General features: G+C 46.7%; 2 protein-coding genes across 2 annotated transcripts; both read right to left on the bottom strand.

Annotated features, from left to right (window-relative positions):
- Positions 1–1750: 1750 nt before the first annotated feature.
- On the bottom strand, positions 1751–9359 carry LOC141106553 (uncharacterized). Its single transcript, XM_073597408.1, has 3 exons — positions 9255–9359; positions 4713–4905; positions 1751–3507 (listed from the first exon to the last, which is right to left on the bottom strand). The coding sequence occupies exons 1-3, from the start codon at positions 9339–9341 to the stop codon at positions 2018–2020; spliced, it is 1770 nt and encodes a 589-aa protein (XP_073453509.1). The 5' UTR covers positions 9342–9359; the 3' UTR covers positions 1751–2017.
- A 5551-nt stretch (positions 9360–14910) lies between these two features.
- LOC141106552 (uncharacterized) lies at positions 14911–21517 on the bottom strand. Its single transcript, XM_073597407.1, has 7 exons — positions 21414–21517; positions 20862–20962; positions 20566–20736; positions 20356–20479; positions 20142–20239; positions 19892–20015; positions 14911–17385 (listed from the first exon to the last, which is right to left on the bottom strand). The coding sequence occupies exons 2-7, from the start codon at positions 20955–20957 to the stop codon at positions 16538–16540; spliced, it is 1461 nt and encodes a 486-aa protein (XP_073453508.1). The 5' UTR covers positions 20958–20962; positions 21414–21517; the 3' UTR covers positions 14911–16537.
- Between the last annotated feature and the right edge of the window lie 1208 nt (positions 21518–22725).

Genomic DNA, 22725 nt, shown 5'->3' with positions numbered 1-22725 from the left:
CTCACGGAGCTCTGTTCAATCCATCATCTGAAAATCGAAAGAGTATGGCACAACTGCAAACCTACCAAGACATGGCCGTCCACCTAAACTGACAGGCCGGGCAAGGAGAACATTCATCAGAGAAGCAGCCAAGAGGCCCATGGTAACTCTGGAGGAGCTGCAGAGATCTACAGCTCAGGTGGGAGAATCTGTCCACAGTACAACTATTAGTCATGTTCTCCACAAATCTGGTCTTTATGGAAGAGTGACAAGAAGAAAGACATTGGTGAAAGAAAGCCATAAGAAGTTCTGTTTGCAGTTTGTAAGAAGCCATGTGGGGGACATAGCAAACATGTGGAAGAAGGTGCTCTGGTCAGATGAGAACAAAATTAAACTTTTTGGCCTAAAAGCAAAATGCGTGGCAGAAAACTAACATTGCACATCACCCTGAACACACCATCCCCACCGCGAAACATGGTGGTGGCAGCATCATGTTGTGGGGATGCTTTTCTTCAACAGAGACAGGGAAGCTGGTCAGAGTTGATGGGGAGATGGATGGAGCCAAATACAGGGCAATCTTAGAAGAAAACCTGCTAGAGTCTGCAAAAGACTTGAGACTGGGGCGGAGGTTCACCTTCCAGCAGGACAACGACCCTAAACATACAGCCAGAGCTACAATGGAATGGTTTAGATCAAAGCATATTCATGTGTTAGAATGGCCCAGTCAAAGTCCAGACCTAAATCCAATTGAGAATCTGTGGCAAGACTTGAAAATTGCTGTTCACAGACGCTCTTCGTCCAATCTGACACAGCTTGAGCTATTTTGCAAAGAAGAATTGGAAAAATGTCACTCTCTAGATGTGCAAAGCTGGTAGAGACATCCCCAAAAAGACTAGCAGCTGTAATTGCAGTGAAAGGGGGTTCTACAAAGTATTGACTTAGGGGGCTGAATATAAAAGTAATCCCCACACTTTTCACATATTTATTTGTAAAAAAATTTTGAAAACCATTTATCATTTTCCTTCCACTTCACAATTATGTGCCACTTTGTGTTGGTCTATCACATAAAATCCAGATAAAATCCATTTAAGTTATTGGTTGTAACACGACAAAATGTGGAAAATTTCAAGGGTTATGAATACTTTGTCAAGGCACTGCATGTTTGGATATTGACAAATACGTTATACTTTATCTTCTGGAAGACCTACCATGACTCCTTCAATGGCCCATATGTTGGATATTTCTGCACTCACTCATGGGCACGTTACAGGGATTTGTATTTATGTAACAACCTGACAAAGGGTCCTAGGTTTGTGCTTAGGGGCCCTTGCTCAGACTGGCAGAGCCCTGTAGGATGGATAGCACTGGTTAGTGAGGGTGCAGGATGGGGATGGGTTTGTACAGATCCAAGGCATGCAGTGAAGATGAGAGGTTTTCCGGCTGCCGCGCACCTCACATGGCTGTGTTGTAACATCCATGATTAAGCCCCAGGGGTGGGACGAAACGCGTTGGAGGCATGGCTTCGATGGATTGAGCTGAGGTGGCTTTTATTTGCTTACAACACAGCCGAGTGAGGTGTGCGGCAGCCAGGAAACCTCCTCTCATCTTCACTGCCAGTCAGGCAAGGGGTCGTAAGAATATATATATCTTAATTTATTTTCTGGAGAGCTTTATGATCCGCCATGTCTGAAAGGAAACACATAGTTGTTGAACATTTTTTTTTTTTATCCACCATAGTCAGTAGGATGTATGCTTTAAGTGATACCACACATTTTCTCTAACCCCTTATTCAGCTTTATTAGTAAAACAGGACTAAAGGGTAGGGAGATCAGATTACATATTCTGCAGAATGAGTCACAGAGAAGGGACTAGGGACTGTATAATTAATATAATAATATTGTGGGATGCAAAGGAGGCAAGGGATTGTATTATGTTATGAGTCACCTTTAATACCCCCAACTGCTCTTAGGATAGGGCAATAAGTCCTACAAAACACCACCATACTTTTTGTCGTCATCCTTAGCAGGCTTGGGTTCTTTCATGTTGAATTAGATCCACTTTCGGTTTTAACCGTCCCCTCAGGGCAGGAAAGTGACTTTTCTTCATTGTGCACTTTCATGTGATTATTGAGGTGACCTTTTTGCGCAAAACTTTTCCCGCAATGGGAACATGAAAAGGGCCTCTCGCCAGTGTGACCCCTCTCGTGTACAATAAGTTGTGACTTCTTTATGAAGCATTTCCCGCACCGCCCACAGGAGAAGATCTTCTCCCCGGTGTGGAACCTCTGGTGTTGAAGGAGTTCGTATTTTACTTTGAACGCCTTGTCGCACTCCGAGCAGGCATAAGGCCGCTGCGCAGTATGCCTTCTCTGGTGCGTAAGGAGCTGTCCCTTCTGTATGAAACACCTCCCACACTCCGAACAGGTGAAGGGCTTCTCGCCGCTGTGACATTTCAAATGGGTGTTGAGGCTTCCTTTCTGTGAAAAACATTTGCCGCACTCTGAGCAGGAAAAGGGCTTCTCTCCGGTGTGAACCCTCCGATGTATAAGGAGTTGCGCCTTGGTTATAAATACATAATCGCACTCTGAGCACAAGAAGAGTTTCTCGCTGTTGGGAATATTCCGTTGTGCCTGAAGCTCAAAATCTGTTGTCAAGGTTCGGTCGCTCTGCAAGCAGGAGAAGGCCTTCTTGTCTATGTGGATTTTCCGATGTTGGTCAAGGCAGAATTTCTGGGTGAAGCATTTGCCGCACTCTGGACAGGTATACGGGCGCTCCCCTGTGTGAGTTCGATGGTGTTTGAGGAGCGTTTGTTTCCGCGTGAAACCCCTACCGCAATCTGTACAAGTGTATGGCATTTCACCTGTGTGGGTGCGCTGGTGTGTGATCAGAGTATCTTTCCGAGTATAACTCTTCCCGCACACCGTACAAGAATATGGCATTTCCCCCGTGTGGACTCTCTGGTGTATTAGGAGGGCTCTTTTTTCTTTGAAACACTTACCGCACTCGCAACACGAAAAAGGAGTCTCACCCCTGTGGGCTTTGAGATGCGTCATGAGATAAGATTTCCATTTAAAGCTCTGACCGCACTCCGAGCACGGAAAAGGTCTCTCGTCCTTGTGGACCCTCTGGTGTAGGACAAGGCTCGATTTGTCCCTGAAAGATTTCCCGCACTCCAGACACGGAAAGGGTCGCACTCCGGAGTGATTATTCTGATGTCTGATGAGATGTGCTTTCCTTGTGAAATATTTATCACACTCAGGACAGGAAAATACCTTATCGCTTTGTTGAACAGTATGTGGTTTAGAAGGTTTTCCCAGACAGATATTTTGGGTAGAAGAATGGAATTTTCCAGAAGACTTCTCAGAATTAGAGGGACCTGTTGATCTGTTAACATGATAAGGTTTTTCCTGTATATTTAGAGTAGCAGGCTTCACGTCTCCAGAATACTGAGATTTGGAACTACCTTCAGATTTATAATCCGAAGATAAGTCATGGCAGCCCTCTGAAGTATTCCAGACATACTTTCCATCTGTTGGAAATAATTTTTCAAATTAGTATTCAAAGCTATGTACTTTTTCATATTTTCAAATCAGGACCTGCTTCCTCCTGCTGGTCATCCCTTTAGTGATATAAAGATCTATATAGAGGGATCAGGACCTCCTTCCTCCTTCTGGTGACCCCTCGAGTGATATAAAGATCTATATAGAGGAATCAGGACCTTCTTCCTTCTGCTGGTGACCTCTCTAGTGATATAAAGATCTATATAGAGGAATCAGGACCTCCTTTCTCCTGGTGGTGACCCCTCTAGTGATAACTAAAGATATATATAGAGGATCAGGACCTACTTCATCCTGCTGGTGAGCCCTCTAGTGATATTAAGATCTATATAGAGGAATCAGGACCTTTTTCCTTTTGCTGGTGACCTCTCTAGTGATATAAAGATCTATATAGAGGGATCAGGACCTCCTTCCTCCTTCTGGTGACCCCTTGAGTGATATAAAGATCTATATAGAGGAATCAGGACCTTCTTCCTTCTGCTGGTGACCTCTCTAGTGATATAAAGATCTATATAGAGGGATCAGGACCTCCTTTCTCCTGGTGGAGACCTCTCTAGTGATAACTAAAGATATACATAGAGGATCACAACGTACTTCTTCCTGCTGGTGACCCCTTGAGTGATATAAAGATCTATGTAGAGGAATCAGGACCTTCTTCTTCCTGCTGGTGACCCCTCTAGAGATATAAAGATCTATATAGAGGAATCAGGACCTTCTTCCTCCTGCTGGTGACCCCTCTAGAGATATAAAGATCTATATAGAGGAATCAGGACCTCCTTCCTCCTGCTGGTGATCCCTCTAGAGATATAAAGATCTATATAGAGGAATCAGGACCTTCTTCCTCCTGCTGGTGACCCCTCTAGAGATATAAAGATCTATATAGAGGAATCAGGACCTCCTTCCTCCTGCTGGTGATCCCTCTAGTGATAACTAAAGATCTATATAGAGCAGGGATATGTAATTAGTGGTCCTCCAGCTGTTGCAAAACTACAAGTCCCATCATGCTTCTGCCTCTGGGTGTCATGTTTGTGGCTGTCAGAGTCTTGCTATGCCTCATGGGACTTGTAGTTCTGGAACAGATGGAGGTCCGCTAATTGCATATCCCTGATATAGAGGAATCATTTGTTTCTCTACGTTGCTGGACCAACATTTATCATCCATGTCATCCAGGACTCACCAGTGCTGATATTTAGAGAAGATTCCTCATCTTTAAAGATCACCTTTACCACCTCCTCCTCCTCCTCATCATCCTCCTCTTCATCATCATCATCATCCTCTACTTCTTCTTCTGTAGGCGGCTGATCACCACTGATAGACGTTTCTTCTTCTTCCTCTTTGACTTCCACTTTTATGTCCACCATGTCCTCAGCCTAAACCAACAGTTAGAAACTACTTAGCAACCAGGAAGGACAGTAAACACGATGGTCAGTAGTATGCCATAGCATATCATACAGAGTGAATGTGTTAGGAGTATATAACATACAGCACAGGGTACAGAGTGCAAGGTTTAGGAGTATGTAAAATACAACATAGCATTTTCAGAGCAGGGGTTTGAAGTATAATGTACAACATAGTACATTTGGTGCTGGGGTGAGAACTGTGCAATATACCAAATAGTGTATAAAGGACTGGTATCAGTAGTCTATAAATTACAGCACAAGGTATAAAGTGCAGAGCTCAGGAATATGCAAGTATGCCTTAGTGTATTCAGTCCAGGGGTCAGGAGTATGTAATGTACTATAAAGCATATAGAGTCAAGGCATCAGTATTCTGTAACATACAGCACAGGTTGCAAAGTGTAGGGGTCAGGAGTATATAATGTACAACCAAGTGTATACAGTGCAGGGGTCAGGAGTATGCCATGTGCAACATAGCATATACAGCAGAGTGAAGGCATCAGTATGCAGATAGAGTGAAGGCAACAGTATTCTGTAACATACAGCACAAGGTACAAAGTGCAGAGCTCAGGAATATAAGAGTACACCTTAGTGTATTCAGTGCAGGGGCCAGGAGTATGTAATGTACAGTACAGCATATAGAGTGAAGGCATCAGTATCCTGTAACATACAGCACAGGGTACAAAGTGCAGAGCTAAGGAATATGCAAGTACGCCTTAGTGTTCAGTGCAGGGGTCAGGAGTCTGTAATGTACAGCACAGCATAAAGAGCGAAGGCCAGTGGCGGCCTTGGAGGGGCGGCAAACAGTATGCCACTCCACCCCCTGGGTCGGTCAGTAACACTAACCCCATCAGCCGCAGCAGCGGCCTCCCACTCTACTGCTCTCCACGGGCTATCACGGCGACGGCCTCTGGCTCTAATCAGGTGCTTAAAAAAAAAAAAACCCCGACTGCTGTAATTCATGTGCCTGGTGTCCTGAAAGGGGTCGGACGCATGAATCTATCCATTGCATATAGGGGGGTGGTGTGGAGAGAGGGAGCGGTGCCTGGGCGCCCCTAATGGGCCATCAGTATTCTGTAACATACAGCACAGGGTACAAAGTGCAGAACTGTAATGTACAGCTTAGTGTATACAGTGCAAGGATCAGAAGTATGTAATGTACAGAATAGTCGGGGAGCAGGAGAATGTAATGTACAGCCTAATGTATACAGTGCAGGGATTAGGAGTATGTAATGTACAAAATAGCACAGTACAGGTGTCAGTAGCCAGTATCATTCAGCACAGGGTACGAAGTGCAGAGCTCAGGAATGTGTAAGCACAACTTAATGTATACAGTGCAAGGATTGGGAGTATGTCATTTACAACATGGCATTCATATTACAGATGTCAGTGGCATGCGATATACAGCATGTTACAAAGTGCAGAGGTCAGCAGAATGTAATATACAACCTAGTAAACACAGTGCAGAGGGTAGGACTATGTAACATACAACATTGGATATAGAGTAGTGCCATAAGGGGTATGTGTATGTACAATAAACCTATAGGGTGCAGGGGTCAGGAGTAGGGTTGCACCGATACCGGTATTGAAACTAAGCATTTGCACGAGTATCGGTTCTCAAGCAAATTCTCCGATATTAGAAGCCGAAACTTGCAGGCTCGGTTCTTTCAGCTGTCAGCGGGATTCCCCCTCTGACAGCTGAAATGTAAACTAAAGAATGTCAGCAATTATTGGTTTGTTAAGGAGAGGGCCCGCCACGTCATTAACAACTGATTACATTTCAGCTGTCAGCGGGATTCCCCTTCCCGCCAGCTGTCACTTCTGCCCATTGCCTCCTTCTTTTCCCTCACACCAGCTGTCACCTCTGCCGGGTGCCTTCCCTGCCTCCTCTTCCCCTCCTGCCAACTGTAATCTCTGCCAGGTGCCTTCCCCGACTCCTCCCCTTTCACCAGCCGTCACTTCTAATGGGTGCGTTCCCCGCCTCCTCTACCATCAGCTGTGACCTCTGCCGGGAGCCTTCCCCGCCTCCTCCTCCCGCCAGCTGTCACCTGTAATGGGTGTGTTCCCCGCCCCCTCCTCCTCTACCGTCAGCTGTGACCTCTGCCGGGAGCATTCCCCGCCTCCTCCTCCCCTCCTGCCAGCTCTCACCTCTGCCGCGTGTCTTCCCCACCTCCTCCTTCCCTCCCGCCAGCTGTCACTTCTGCCTGTTGCCTTCTCCTTCCCTCCGCCAGCTGTGACCTCTGCCGGGAGCCTTCCCCGCCTCCTCCTCCCGCCAGCTGTGACCTCTGCCGTGTGCCTTCCCCTCCTCCTCCCCTCTCGCCAGTAGTGACCTCAGAACTTTCCCCGCCTCCTCCTCCCGCCAGCTGTGACCTCTGCCGGGACCCTTCCCCGCCTCCTTCTCCCGCCAGCTGTGACCTCTGCCGTGTGCCTTCCCCTCCTCCTCCCCTCTCGCCAGTAGTGACCTCAGAACTTTCCCCGCCTCCTCCTGCCGCCAACTGTGACCTCTGCCGGGAGCCTTCCCCGCCTCCTCCTCCCCTCTCGCTAGCTGTGACCTCTGCCGGGTGCCTTCCCCGCCTCCTCCTCCCCTCTCGCTAGCTATGACCTCTGCCGGGTGCCTTCCCAGCCTCCTCCTTCCGCCAGCTGTGACCTCTGCCGTGTGCCTTCCTCTCCTCCTCCCCTCTCGCCAGTAGTGACCTCAGAATTTTCCCCGCCTCCTCCTCCCGCCAGCTGTGACCTCTGCCGGGACCCTTCCCCGCCTCCTCCTCCCCCCTCGCTAGCTGTGACCTCTGCCGGGAGCCTTCACCCACCTCCTCCTCCCCTCTCGCTAGCTATGACCTCTGCCGGGTGCCTTCCCAGCCTCCTCCTCCCGTCAGCTGTGACCTCTGCTGGGACCCTTCCCCGCCTCCTCCTCCCCCCTCGCTAGCTGTGTCCTCTGCCGGGAGCCTTCCCCGCCTCCTCCTTCCGCCAGCTATGACCTCTGCCGTGTGCCTTCCCCTCCACCTCCCCTCTCGCTAGTAGTGACCTCAGAATTTTCCCCGCCTCCTCCTCCCGCCAGCTGTGACCTCTGCCGGGACCCTTCCCCACCTCCTCCTCCCCCCTCGCTAGCTGTGACCTCTGCCGGGAGCCTTCCCCCACCTCCTCCTCTCTCGCTAGCTATGACCTCTGCCGGGTGCCTTCCCCGCCTCCTCCTTCCGCCAGCTGTGACCTCTGCCATGTGCCTTCCTCTCCTCCTCCCCTCTCGCCAGTAGTGACCTCAGAATTTTCCCGGCCTCCTCCTCCCGCCAACTGTGACCTCTGCCGGGAGCCTTCCCCGCCTCCTCCTCCCGCCAGCTGTGACCTCAGCCAGGTGTCGGAAGCGAACTTCAGACGGTCTGTACATGTGCTTTCTTGAGCAGGGGGACCTTGTGGGCGCTACAGGATTTCAGTCCTTCACGGCGTAGTGTGTTATCAATTGTTTTCTTGGTGACTATGGTCCCAGCTGCCTTGAGATCATTGACATGATTCTCCCGTGTAGTTCTGGGCTGATTCCTCACCGTTCTCATGATCATTGACACTCCACAAGGTGAGATCCTGCATGGAGCCCCAGACTGAGGGAGATCGACAGTTACTTTGTGTTTCTTCCATTTGCAAATAATCGCACCAACTGTTGTCACCCTCTCACCAAGCTGCTTGGCGATGGTCTTATAGCCCATTCCAGCCTTGTATAGGTCTACAATCTTGTCCCTGACATCCTTGGACAGCTCTTTGGTCTTGGCCATGGTGGAGAGATTGGAATCTGATTGATTGCTTCTGTGGACAAGTGTCTTTTAAACAGGTAACAAGCTGAGATTAGGAGCACTCCCTTTAAGAGAGTGCTCCTAATCTCAGCTTGTTACCTGTATAGAGAAACACCCGGGAGCCAGAAATCTTGCTGATTGATAGGGGATCAAATACTTATTTCACTCATTAAAATGCAAATCAATTTATAACTTTTTTGAAATGTGTTTTTCTGGATATTTTTGTTATTCTGTCTCTCACTGTTAAAATAAACCGACCGGTTAAGCAAGGACCGGATGAATTTGGATCCATGTATTGGCAGGCTGGTTGTACAGAAGTCTACCGATCGACATCTGTACAACGAGCCTTTCAGGGTTTCAGAGGAAATTCCCCACAGTCAGAATACAAGAACTTGGAGGTTTCCCCCATCCACATCGAGCGGGGGATAGGGGAAAGGAGTCTTTTTTTTTCTTCCATTCAAATCTTTGGTTGAACGGAGAATTAAAAAAAAAGAATAATGTATGGGCTGCCTTAGGGAGTGTAAATATAAAATAATATCTTATTACCTCCTCTGCTGCCATTTTCAGCAATGTCTCCTCTCTACTTCCCTCCAATTCACCTCTCACCCGGAACTTCCTGTCTGTACCTGACATCACTTCCTGTCTATGCGTTCCACTGAGCAGAAGTGAAGTTGCCACCTTATGGGGAAAAGAGGAACTGCAGCCCTCAAAGTTTATCAGTTGTCTGGCTCCTAAATTTTTCTTATGATAGAATATACTGTGTGTGTGTGTGTGTGTGTGTGTGTATGTATATATATATATATATATATATATATATATATATATATATATATATATATATATATATACTATATTACCAAAAGTATTGGGACGCCTGCCTTTACACGCACATGAACTTTAATGGCTTCCCAGTCTTAGTCCGTAGGGTTCAATATTGAGTTGGCCCACCCTTTGCAGCTATAACAGCTTCAACTCTTCTGGGAAGGCCGTCCACAAGGTTTAGGAGTGTGTCTATGGGAATGTTTGACCATTCTTCCAGAAGCGCAGTTGTGAGGTCAGGCACTGATGTTGGACGAGAAGGCCTAGCTCACAGTCTCCACTCTAATTCATCCCAAAGGTGTTCTATCAGGTTGAGGTCAGGATTCTGTGCAGGCCAGTCAAGTTCCTCCACCCCAAACTCAATCACCCATGTCTTTATGGACCTTGCTTTGTGCACTGGTCCAAATCATTTGGTGGAGGGGGGATTATGCGTTGGGGGTTGTTTTTCAGGGGTTGGGCTTGTCCCTTATTTCCAGTGAAGGGAACTCTTAAGGCGTCAGCATACCAATTTTGGACATTTTGGACAATTTCTTGCTCCCAACTTTGTGGGAACAGTTTGGGGATGTCCCCTTCCTGTTCCAACATGACTGCGTACCAGTGCACAAAGCAAGATCCATAAAGACATGGATAAGAAAGCTTGGGGTGGAGGAACTTGACTGGCCTGCACCTCAACCCGATAGAACACCTTAGGGATGAATTAGAGCGAAGACTGGGAGCCAGGCCTTCTCGTCCAACATCAGTGCCTGTCCTAGGGTTGCCACCTGTCTGGGATTTACTCGGACAGTCCAGGACATGAATCATGTGTCCGGGTTTCGGGCAGACTGAAACCTCAACACATTATTCAGGCCGGGCTGTGGCTCCCCAAGTGACCAAGATAGTCACACACAAATCTGTTGCCGTTCGGCACTTCTGGACAGCTGTCTGGGGCAGGTTCGGCATCCCTGGGGGTGCAGGACAATGAAGTCAACAAGAGCAATTTGGCCACACCCACTGTTTGCTGTGGCATGCTATTCACACCACATTACTACTCTCCTTGGGGCACTCAAAGGTATCCCAGGCCACTATAGTGTTCTGGTTTGGCTCTAAGAAAAGGTGGCAACCCTAGCCTGACCTCACAAATGTGCTTCTGGAAGGATGGTCAAACATTCCCATAGACACACTCCTAAACCTTGTGGACGGCCTTCCCAGAAGAGTTGAAGGAACCTTAATCGGACAAGGATGTTGGCTTTTTTTCGACTCTACACCAGATTTGGAGAGTAATGTTCCTTTGATGACTTTGATGGATGAAATCACTGCAGATGAGGTAATCCAGGCTACTGATAAACTGGCCATCAAGAAAACGCCAGGGCCAGATGGTTTGACAGCCGAATTTTATAAATGTTTTAAGACGATCCTGGCTCCCTACCTTGCGGAGGTTTTTAATGGCTGTTTGAATGAGGGTTCTCTCCCTCCCTCCATGAGGCAATCTGCAGTGATCCTTCTGTCAAAGGGGAAAGATCCTTAGATGATTGGGAATTGGCGCCCCATTAGTCTTCTTAATGTCAATAGAAAGATACTGGCAAAGATTTTTTACTGGCGATTATCACCAGTGGCAGGCAGTTTGTTATCCCGCCACCAGCACGGCTAGGTCCAAGGTAGAAGCACTTTCTCAGCAGTGTTAGGTGTCCGGGAGGTCTTGGGGCTTTGTAGGGCTGCTGGTTGGGGTACATTTTTGCTGACATTGGATCAGGCTAAGGTCTTTGATCGGGTTAATCATGAGTACTTATGGCTCCTTCTTGGCAAATATGGCCTGGAGGGGGGTTTCATTCATTGGCTCAAGATTTTGTACAAAGGGGCTGAAAGCTTTCCTCTGGTTAATGGTTGGGTCGGGCAGCCCTTTGCGGTCGGCTCGGGTGTGTGTTAGGGGTGTCCATTGAGTCCTCTGCTATATGTGTTTGCAATTGACCCCTTCATTAGAAGGCTAGAGAGTGGACCATTGTGTGGGGTACCTTTGGGCATCGCGGGTGGGCTTTCTTTGAAGGTTGTGGCCTATGCTGATGTTTTTGTTTTTGTCTCTGGGACTGGGGAGTCGCAGGAGGTGGTGTCATTGATAAGGCAGTATACAGAGGCATCGGGTTCAAAGGTCAACCAGGACAAGTGTGAAGCTATCTGGATGGGCGCGGAAGGTGAGAGCTTTGTTCTCTTGGATGACCCCCCCAACAAAAAATTCGAGTTCTAGGCATTGAATTTGGCCCAGGCGACTATGGTCATGCAAATTGGGTGAGCAGGCTGGAGAATGCCAATGCCAAGGTAGCAAGCTGGGAAGGTTGGTGGCTTTCCTTGAGGGAAAAGGTTAATCTGATCAAGACTTACCTGATTCCGTTTTTTCTGTATGTCAATATTGTTTGCGTTTTGCCAGTTTCTCTCTATACTTTTTTATTATTATAATACATGATTTATATAGCGCCAACAGCTTACTCAGCGCTTTACAATGTAGAGGGGGGACAGCACAATTACAGTCCAGTTCTATACAGAAGGAACTGGAGGGCCCTACTCGTAGAGCTTACATTCCAAAGGGAGGGGGTGGTGGTACAAAAGATGTGGGGAATGATTTCATGGGGGTGGCTCGGGGACAGTTGTTAGGTGGGTGTGGGATAGGCTTCCCTGAATAAGTATGTTTTCAGGGATCTCCTAAAGGTGGACAGGTTAGGGGCTGATCGTATATACCATGGTCTATAGTTGTTCCTTCCAGCTGTTATGGGGGAACAAAATAAACCTTGTCAAAAAGAAAGTGAGTTACCTTCCTAGGCGGGAGGGTGGTCTAGGGATGATCAACCCTGTAGTCTTTTTCTCTCTGATGTTTGTGAAGTACAATCTTGGTAGCATGTTGGCAGAGAGACCGCCTGGGTGGGTTGGTATTTTCCAGTTCTGGTTTAGGCCCTTTCTGCGAGGCTGGGAAAATGGTTGGCCAGTGAAAAGCCTGAGGGACAAGCATGATAAGCTCCCGGCTTAAGTTGCCCCGTGTTTGAAAATGCTTCGGCAGTGGCAAGTAACAGCAAGAGAAGTCAGATCTCTTCCAAGGAAACTTCTTGAGAACCGGATCATGAGCTCTGCTTTTTGCGAGCCACTGGCCTTAAGGGATTGCCCAAGCCTGGTTTTGGGGGTGAGTTTGCGATTGATTAATTTGGAGAGAATCCCAAAGAAGTTTAGGGATCAGGCTTGGCTTGCCTTTCATGGAAAACTATATGTGAAGGGCAACTTGAAGTTTCTTTCCATGCGTGATTGAGGCTGCCCGAGAGTGGAGTGTGGAGGAGTGGTGGAGTCCATGAATCACATTCTACTTCAGTGCCCTTTTAATATAGAGGTGTACAAGAGGGTGGGGAGGGCTCTGAGTATACCCTTCCTCCCCCATATGAGTTATGCAGAGTGGGTGTACGGGGCATTCCAGACTTGTTGGGATTATGATTTGGAAAAACTTTTTTTAGTTAGTCTAGTAGTCCGTTATTTTATGTGGAGTGCACGGTGTCGGGTATCCTTACTGGAGTAAAATCCTCCCTGTCGAAGTGGTGGTGCAGGACATTCTGGGTGAGGTTGGGAAGATTCGGGGTCTTGAGAAAGGCAGGTGGCAGCAGGAGGCCTGGATAAGGGCGTGGAGGAATATCAGGACTCTGTAGCTGCTGCCTGTTGATCTCGGGGTGTGCGGCTTTTCTTTGTATTCTTGTTTCACTCCCCTAGATTTTCAGATCAAATATATTTTTGATAAAAGGCTACATGCATCTTGACGGTGATGTTCCTTAGTCTGGCTCTCTCGTAGGGATTATGTAGTGCGCAATTTGGTTTGCACCATTTATGTTTTTTTGTTTTGTATAGTCATATTCAATTATCTTGTAAATATGTTTTATTTATTTATTATGGTTTTATTGTATATAAGTTGTTGTTTGTAAGATTTTTCAATAAACAAAATTAACCCCTCATAATGGGCACAGCAGGTGTACAGACCCATAAACTCAGCACCGGGATGGTGGGAACCCCTTATAATGGTCAAACCAAATGTATAGACCTGGCAACTTAGCACAGGGGTGGTGTGAACCCTTCATAATGGGCGCAGCAGATGTAGAGACCCAGGAACTCAGCGCAGGGGTGGTGGGAACCCCTCATAATGTGCACAGCGGGTGTACAGACTTTGGAACTTAGCACAGGGATGGTGGAAACCCCTCATAATGGGCACAGCAGGTGAAGAGACCCAGGAACTCAGCACAGGGATGGTGGGAACCCCTCATAATGAGCACAGCAGGTGTACAGACCCAGGAACTCAGCACAGGGATGGTGGGAACCCCTCATAATGGGCACAGCAGGTGTACAGACCCGAGAACTCTGCACAGGGATGGTGGGAACCCCTCATAATGGACACAGCATATATATAGACCTGGGAAATTAGCACAGGGATTGTGGAAACCCCTCATAATGGGCACAGCAGGTGTACAGACCTGGGAACTCAGTGCAGGGATGGTTGGAACCCTTCAGAGTCTAAGTGATAGCACAGCGTCTACCTTTGTCATGCAAAGCTCCTCCCAGTGTCATACGATCACCCCACTGACCAAAGCCTCCCCAGAGATTTCATCTTGGAAAGAGGAACGCGTTTCAGGGGGTGTGGTCAAGAGGACAAAATGCTCTACACCTGGTGGACATGCCCGAAAGTCAAAAGATTTTGGATAAGAATTTTTAACTTGATTTATTCGGTGACTGGAGTGAATATACCTAAAAAAGTTAAGACAGCCTTTTTTTCTGATCTTTCGAGTGAACTGCCCAGATACCTCAGGTCCCTCATCTTTTTTTATCTTTTTGGCTGCTAAGATCACCATAGTGCGAGCATGGAAAACTCCTCTGATAAATTTAGCATTAGTGAAAAACAAAATTAAAATCATGATAAATGAAAAATTAACTCGTATTCTTCGTGACCAACATGAATACTTCAAAAGTATGAAAGGGTTTGGAACCCTTGGATTAGATATCTCCAGTCACCGTGAGGGGCGGGGGGGAGAAGTCAGTAGTCTGGGGCGTGGAGATCGAACGCACACCCCCATTTTTTTTTTCTTCTCTCTTTCTTCTCTTCCTCTTTTTCTCTTCTTTCATCCCTTCATACTTGATTTGATTGTAGCCGTATTAGTGCAATTGTGACAGAGAAAATTGAGTACTGTCCGTGATACTTTTTTTATTTGCACTAACATACAATTTTTCAGGACAAGCTTTCGGGGTATGTCCCCTTCTTCAAGGTCCAAGCAGTACTCAGTACTCTGTACTGCTTGGACCTTGAAGAAGGGGACATACCCCGAAAGCTTGTCCTGAAAAATTGTATGTTAGTGCAAATAAAAAAAGTATCACGGACAGTACTCAATTTTCTCTATCCCTTCATACAAACTTTTACTTTGCCCCCTTATTTGGGCTCCCACATGTTTGATAGTGGGCTCTAAAGTACATTAAGCCCAGCGTATACTCAATAATGAATTTTTCTACTATGACTTTAAGCTGGGAAATCTGGTTCCACCACACGATAGTCCCTCTATGGGGAATTTCACTGTTCTGTCTTTCCTTTTTTTTTTCCCAGGCTTTTCGGAATCATACCAGAACAGCCTTGACTTGTTAATAATACTATCCTTAGGTATACAGTGAACAGTTTTATCGATCAGTGAGTTCTAGGCATCTCATGAACCATCACTTTGTTTATGGGACAGGAATGGACAGGGTTAGTACCTTTGTTTTAGTATAGTTATATAATAATCCATTCGCACTGATCTGAGACCCACTATTTTAACACTGTTGTTGACACGAAACTTGTATCACTGAGAACCCTTGTTGTCTGTCAAAACTTAATTTCAATAAAAAACATTGGAAAAGAAAGAGGAACGCAACCTCTTAGATCAGGGGTCTCCAAACTTTCTCAAGAAAGGGCCAGTTTACGGTCCTTCAGACTTTAGGAGGGCCGGACTGTGACCAGTGGGAGTATGCATTGCCCAATCTTTGGTATTAGGGGGTGAAATAGTTGGTGTCACTGGGTGGAATAGTGCCCCATTTTTGTTGCCAGTGGAAGGAATTATGCCTCATCGTTGGTGTCAGTGGCAAGAATGGTTCCCCATTGTTGGTGTCAGTGGCAGGAATTATGAGCCATTGTTGGTGTCAGTGGCAGGAATAATGAGCCATTGTTGGTGTCAGTGGCAGGAATAATGAGTCATTGTTGGTGTCAGTGGCAGGAATAATGCCCCATTGTTGGTGTCAGTGGCAGGAATAATGCCTCAAGGGCAGGATAAAGGCAAGCAAAGGGCCGCATCTGGCCCCAGGGCCGCAGTTTGGAGACCACTGTCTTAGATCAATGACCCAATACTAGGAGATGGTGTTAGCACTTACACAATTTGTTTTAATAAAGATTTTTAGGGTTTCTCTATCTAATATCTTGACTTCCACTTCAATCAAACCCTTGAATTGAAATCCCCGCACCAAACCTCACATTACTGTATTCCTAATTCTTAAAGCGGAACCAAACTCCACTCAAAGTTTCCCATGACTGGTGCCATGAATTAGCCTCCGCTTTCCTTGGTTAAGCTCATGGCTTTGAGGTAGTGCCTCATCTTTATCATACATATGTTCATGGGCCAAGGGGTAGGTAGAAGAGATGGTCACCTTAGGACCTTTAGCAGTTGGGGGTGCATAAAGGACAAGATCTGCCACCGAAGAAGGGGCGCACTTTTGCCCTGTGTGGGTACGGCGGTAGAACCTCATCCTGGCACTGTTAGGGATAAAACAAGTCAACTTGTAAAAAGACTCAAGTCCCCGTTGTCAGTGGGCGTGCCTTTGCTGGTGCTGAATTAGATTGGTTCGCTGTGTGAAACATTTCCCGCACTTCAAGCACGAAAATGGCTTCTCACCTGTGAGCAGCTTCATGAGTATCGAGGTGTTTCTTGTGCGAGAAGGATCTGCCGCACTGGGAACAGGAAAAGGGTCTCTCGCCGGTGTGAACTCTCCCATGAACCCGCAGCTCAAAACTTGTTTTGAAGGACTGCACGCACTCCGAGGCACGACAGGGAACTCTCGTCAATGTGAAACTGCAGGTGTTGCTTAAGGCGAAATTTATGTGCGAAACTTTTCCCGCACTCTGGACAAGAAAACGGCCGCTCGCCCGTGTGGATTCGCTGGTGACCAGTGAGCGTTCCTTTCCGCGTGAAACCTTTCCCGCACACTGTACATGTATACGGCCTTTCACTCGAGTGAGTTCTCTGGTGTGCCTGGAGAGTGTCCTTCCGGGTATAACACTTTCCGCACACCGTGCACGTGTACAACACTCCACCCGCGTGGGTTCGCTGGTGCACAACGAGGGCGTCCTTCCGCTTAAAACGTTTGCCGCACTCTGCACAAGTGTAAGGCTTATCGTCCGTGTGGGTCTTCAGGTGGGTATGAAGGATGATTTTCTCCTTAAAACACTTCCCGCACACCGAACATAGAAAGGGCCGCACGTCGGTGTGATGACGCAGGTGCCTAAGAAGGTGCGTCTTCCTCCTAAACTTTTTATTGCATTTAGAACACGGAAAGCTCTCATCATTTGGTGGAACAGTGTGTGGATTATCGGAAGATCCCTCAGAATTAGATGGAGCTGAAGACCACGTTGATCCATGAAGATCCACGTTTTGAAATTTTGGGTGGAGATTTGGGATAATCATTTCTGATTGAATAGGATTGGAGGGACTTTTTGACCTATCTGGATGGCCAAGTCTGCTGTGTATATTTGGAGTGATGGGGTTTTCTCCTGGGAAATACTCCGCAAGGGCGTCATCAACAAATTTACAGTCAGGAGGATATCTCCACAAGGTTTCCTCAACATCTTGTTCACCTGTTGGAAACAATGTTTTAAAATACATGTTAAAAGCCTTGGGGAAGCTCCAACACGCAGCCTGTGATTGATAGCCTCAGCTCTGTTTCTGTGTGAAGGGGGAGGGGGTGTGTCCCTTCCCTCCAATCAGCTCTCCCTGAGCTCTACAGCGTGTATCTTCAGCTCCCCGCCCCCTGCTTTCTAAAAGCCCAGACAAGCTGTATAAATTCTGCCCTTTGAACAGCTGTAGAGAAGACTCCTGGATAAACAGATACAACTTATGTAGGAGGATTTGTTTCATCTCTGTGTATCACCCGAAGCCAGTCAGTGGCCCGGGAAATGATTCAGCTGTTTGCGTGGTTGGCCATAGAGGTGAAGAGAGACCAGATGGTCTCTCCTCTCTTCTATGATCTAGGAAGCCGGGAGCAAAGTCTTGACGTAACTTCCGGTTTAGGGCGGATTCAAACAATTTTTCTTTTTTGGAAAGCATAAGACCAATGTTTTCTTTTTTTTCGATCTGATGCTTTCAAGAGTAGAGGAGAGATCTGGGGTCTTATAGACCCCAGATGTCTAAATAAAGAGGACCTGTCATACTTTATTGTTATCACAAGGGATGTTTACACTTCTTGATGATACACTTCTTAGGCTGCTTTCACACTGGGGCGGTAGGGGGCGTCGGCGGTAAAACAGAGCTATTTTTAGCGCTGCTTTACCGCGGTATTCGGCCGCTAGCGGTGCGGTTTTAACCCCCGCTGGCGGCCGAAAAAGGGTTAAAACCGCTCGTATAGCGCAGCTATAGCCGCGGTATTGCCGCGGTATAGCCGTGCTGCCCCATTGATTTCAATGGGAAGGAGCGGTGAATACACCGCTCCTTCACCGCTCCAAAGATGCGGCTGGCAGGAGTTTTTTTCTTCTCCTGTCAGCGCACCGCTTCAGTGTGAAAGCCCTCGGGCTTTCACACTGAACAAACAGCAGCGGCTGTTTTGGGTCGGTTTGCAGGCGGTATTTTTAGCGCAATAACGTCTGCAAACCGCCCCAGTGTGAAAGGGGTCTTACACTTCTTCACATGATAGCAATAAAAGTGATAAAAAAAAGAAAATAAAAGGACAATGTAAAAATATTTTTTTTAATAAAATAAATAAAAAATGTAAAGCTCTCCTGTGCTCACGCACAGAAGCAAGCGCATATGTAGGTCGCACACGCATATGTAAACGGTGTTCGTACCACATATGTGAGGTTATAGAGAGAGAGCAATAATTCTAGCTCTAGACCTCCTTAGTAACTCTAAACTGGAAACCTGTAAAAATATTTTAAGCGTCGCCTATGGAGGTTTTTAAGTATCGTAGTTTGTCGCCGTTCCACGAGCATGCGCAATTTTAAAGCGTGACATGTTTGGTATCTATTTACTGTATATACTCGCGTATAGGCCGAGTTTTTCAGCACATTTTTTTGTGCTGAAAATGCCCCCCTTGGCTTATACTCGAGTCAAGCACTTTTCTGCAGCAGCCCAAATTTGGTGTGCAAACCCAGTGGAACTGGTACCACAACATATCCAAAACTGGGGTTCCTAGCACTAAGTGGCCCCTAGATACGGGGCCCCAAAGTCGGTTCGGAAAATGTCATTCTCTGCTGCAGAAAAGTGCTTGACATTTTCCGAACCGACTTTGGGGCCCCGTATCTTGGGGCCACTTAGTGCTAGGAACCCCAGTTTTGTTGTAGTGCTAGTTCCACTGGGTTTGCACACTAAATTTGGGGTTCCTAACACCAAGTGGCCCCAAGATACGGGGCTCCAAAGTCGTGTCCTTCTGCAGCAATGTCATTTCAGGATTCTTTGGGTCCAGAGACTTCAAATTTTGGCTGCAGCTAGGGAGCATCTAGAAACCCTTAACTACCGAGTTTGAAGTTCGGGGGACCTATGGCTGCAAATGGGCAGCCTCACTTACAGTAGCTGCGCATTTCTCACCCTAGGCTTATACTCGAGTCAATACGTTTTCCCAGTTTTTGTGGTAAAATTAGGTGCCTCCGCTTATATTCGGGTCGGGCTTATACTCGAGTATAGACGGTACTTTGAGTTATTTACTGTGTTTTCAGCATTAAGATTTATTAAAATGTATTTTTGTCCCAAAAAATGTATTTGAAAAACGACTGTGGAAATATCGCGTGAACTAAAAAAATATTACGACCGCCATTTTATTCTCTAGGGTCTCTACTAAATAATAAAAATATATAATGTTTGGGGTTCTAAGTAATTTCTAGCTTGTAAACAAAAATTGTCAGAAGAAGGCCTGGTCTTAGAGTGTTTCATTCTGTACAGGAGAGGAGCCTGTGGAAAACTGAAGGTAAGGCTGGAGTTTAGCTTTAATTAAACTGGCATGTCTAGTTTGCTGCTCTTCCAGGTATAACTGATCCTCAGTGTACCCGATGATGTGAAAGGACTGCTGATTCTCTGTCATGTTTGATTTGCATAACTTATATCCACTGAAAGAAGATAACAATAACCCTTCCCAGCTTATTGCCTATTACTTACCTACAGAAGGTTCCTCTTCCTTAGCGTCCATCACCATCCTAAATATCTCTGTAGACCTCTGATCATCCATCACATCCTGTTGTTCCTTTTTAACCTCCGCTTTTACATTGAGCGTTGCCTTTCCCTAAACTCACAAAATGACATAAAAATATTCTTTAATATGTGAATACTAATAACAGAAGATCATATAAATAAGTATAATCTCATACAGTTTTAGAGTTTTCAGATCTAGGCAGTCAGTCCCACCTACCTGATGATGGTGAGGGATGGTGTGATCTTCCTGTGTGGAATCCCGGGAATACAGAGGATGGGGACATCTCTCTGGTGGGTTCCCATTACTGGATCCATCTGTAGGAAACACACACACTGACTGAATACATTGTTTCTATGTGTTTATCAGATGATGGGGGGTCTAGGTGGACCCTCCGTACTGCTCTCTCCTTTACAATAAAGTCTCCTCTTACCTGGTGATGTGAGGGGCGGCTGATTCTCCATCATGACGTCCTTGTAGAGATCCTTGTGTCCTTCTAAATACTCCCACTCCTCCATGGAGAAATAGACAGTGACATCCTGACACCTTATAGGAACCTGACACACACAATGATACAGTCACCATCCAGACACATCCCTTGTCTGTTACTGGATAATGTCCCAGAATTCCCGGCACCGCTCACCTCTCCTGTCAGCAGATCAATGATCTTCTGGGTGACTTCTAGAATCTTCTCGAGGTTCTTTGTGTCAGGAGTCTGCGAATGAAGTAGAGGGACTGTGATGAGAGATGATCCAAGATGTTGGCTGCTGGGTGTCCATCGCTCTCCAGCTGTCTTCTTCTGCACTTCATAAACCTGCGTAAAAAAGACATTGATAGTTATTGCCACAAAACTTCCAGAATCCTCCTTAACAGTCAGGTCTCTTTTTTTATTATTAGAGATAAAGGTGATGTCATGTGACCTCCCAGAATCCTCCTCACCTCTCCCGTCAGCAGGTACATGATCTCCAGGGTGAGGTCTAATATCTGCTCAGTTATTTGACTTTGGTCTTTGTCCATCCTCGCTGGGGTGGTCATGTGATCTATACAGACAGTAGACGGGGAATAAACTGATAATTATCTGTATTGTACTTGGATGAATAATGTCACCATAGTGTTGTCCATTTTTACCAGATCATGTTGTGATTGTTATCTATTTTATGATGTATCTAGAGTTGCCACCTCATGCCTTTAAACCCGAACACATATATGAATTACACAGGTTCTGTGGCTGATTAAGGTGGTAATTAAACTCACTTGGTGCCTTATCTGCATTAAATTAGCCTCAGAACCTGTGTAATTCATATGTGTTCAGGTTTAAAGGGATGAGGTGGCAACCCTAGATGTATCTGGTCTATAAACCAGAGGCTCTGGATGGACAGTTGGATAAATGGCTTTATACAAGATAAAAGAGGCATCACAGTGACTATGGAGGAAGAGGACGGACATGACGGGGGGATTACTGGGTGTAAATATTAAATAATATCTTATTACCTCCTCTGCTGCCAGTTCCAGCAATGTCTTCTCTCTCTTTTCTCCCAACTCACCTCTCACCCGGAACTTCCTGTCTATACCTGACATCACTTCCTGTTTTGATGTGAGAGTATTTCCTGCTCTTGCGGATACAACTTCCTGTCTGTACAGCGCGATGGGCAGAAGTGAGACTGCCACCTTATGTAGAGTAGTGAAACTGCAGCCTTCAATGTTTTCCAATGGCTTGGCTTCCTTTGTCTTAAAGCGGTATTAAATTCAAAAGCAGACATTTATTATATTGCAGCTTACCAATTCTTAGATGTGATAGCTGCATTAAAGCGGAGTTCCGCCGATTTTTATTTTTATTCTTTAAAAGTCAGCAGCTGCTGACTTTTAAAATATGGACACTTACCTGTCCAGGGCGCCCGCGATGTTGGCCCCCAAAGCCGATCTGTCCCTCGGCTCTCGGGTGGAGGCCACCATCTTCGGTAAGGGAATCAGCTTGGTTCCCTACTGCGCATTCGCAAGTTGCTGGTCCCTGCTGTCTTCTGGGACCTGTGTCTCCCAGAAGACAGCAGGGGGGGACGGAGGAGGCGCTGGACATGGCCTAGATATCCGCTGATACTGTGGCTATCTATGCCCGGAAGTGGGAGCAAATACCTGAATTAGACAGGTATCTGCTCCCCCTTGAATGGTGCAAAATGTGACACCGAAGGGGGGAGGATTTCGAAAAGCGGAAGTTCCATTTTTGGGTGGAACTCCGATTTAAGGTTCAGCGGAGGCTGCAAGGGCAGCGGAGCCTCAGACTGTGGATGATGTGAAGGCTAAGGGGCAAATAAGGAGCAACAGAGGCTGCAGGTACGTGCAGCAAAGGTGAGGTTAGGGTTGCTACCTCATCCCTTTAAACCCGAACACATATGAATTACACAAGTTCTGTGGGCAATTTAATGCAGGTAAGACACCAAGTGAGTTTAATTACCACCTTAATCAGCGACAGAACCTGTGTAATTCATATGTGCTCGGGTTTAAAGAGATGAGGTGGCAACCCTAAGTGAGGTGAAGACCATGGATGAAGCTGAGGAGCCTGTGAGGTCAGAGGAGACCAGGCTGAGGTGCTAGAGGTGGGTTGTGGAAGCAGTGGTGACCAGGCTTGGGTGCAGCAGAGACTTGGGGCTGCAGCTGTATCCGAGACAAGGATGAGGTGCCACAAAGGCTCGGCTACTGTGTTGGTAGGTTGAAATGCATTTAGTTGGTTTCCAGCAGCTGACCCAGGCTGGGGAAAAGGTTAAGCACTTTCAGCCTAGTTCCCGGGCTTTTTCTGTTTTTTTTTGTA

The sequence above is a fragment of the Aquarana catesbeiana genome, linkage group LG08 (assembly GCF_042186555.1).
Source record: "Aquarana catesbeiana isolate 2022-GZ linkage group LG08, ASM4218655v1, whole genome shotgun sequence".
Classification (NCBI taxonomy): Eukaryota; Metazoa; Chordata; class Amphibia; order Anura; family Ranidae; genus Aquarana; species Aquarana catesbeiana.
The sequence above is the reverse complement of the archived record's forward strand: the minus strand, read 5'-3'. Positions and strand labels throughout refer to the sequence as shown.